General features: G+C 68.5%; 1 protein-coding gene across 1 annotated transcript in view; it reads right to left on the bottom strand.

Moving 5' to 3' along the window:
• The window catches only part of SOX13 (SRY (sex determining region Y)-box 13), a gene marked incomplete at its 3' end in the record, with an annotated part of 3,279 nt that overhangs the window by 916 nt on the left and 1,973 nt on the right, over window positions 1–390 (bottom strand). Inside the window, 2 exon segments of the mRNA XM_010183708.1 lie at window positions 4–78; window positions 164–278. Coding sequence (XP_010182010.1) covers window positions 4–78; window positions 164–278 — 190 coding nt within the window.

Raw genomic sequence — 390 nt, forward strand, 5'->3', positions numbered from 1 at the left:
TGGGGGGGTGGCCGGAGCCTGTGGGTCTCTTCAGCGTGGGAGGAGGGGGGCTGTGCAGCAGCTGCACTGGGTAATCCACTGCGGGGAGCAGAGCGAGAGGGGTTGGGGGACAAGGCCACCCCAAAAAGGGCTGGGACAGTCCTGGAGGGGGGACCCCACTCACCTGGTTTGCAGGGGATGGGCTGGATGGGCAGCGCTAACTGGGAGTCGGGGGTGACGGGGAGGGGCTGGTAGCTGGGGGTGAAGGCAGGAATCATGACGTAGGGCATGTTGACCTGCTGGAGGGGACAGGGGGAGAGAAGCGCGGGGGTCACCGCAGGCGGGTGCTGTCCCGGGAGGGGACACGAGCCCCGGGCTGCAATCACCCAGCACGGGAAGGGGGACACGGGG

The sequence above is a fragment of the Mesitornis unicolor genome, unplaced genomic scaffold (assembly GCF_000695765.1).
Source record: "Mesitornis unicolor isolate BGI_N332 unplaced genomic scaffold, ASM69576v1 scaffold19084, whole genome shotgun sequence".
Lineage (NCBI taxonomy): Eukaryota > Metazoa > Chordata > Aves > Mesitornithiformes > Mesitornithidae > Mesitornis > Mesitornis unicolor.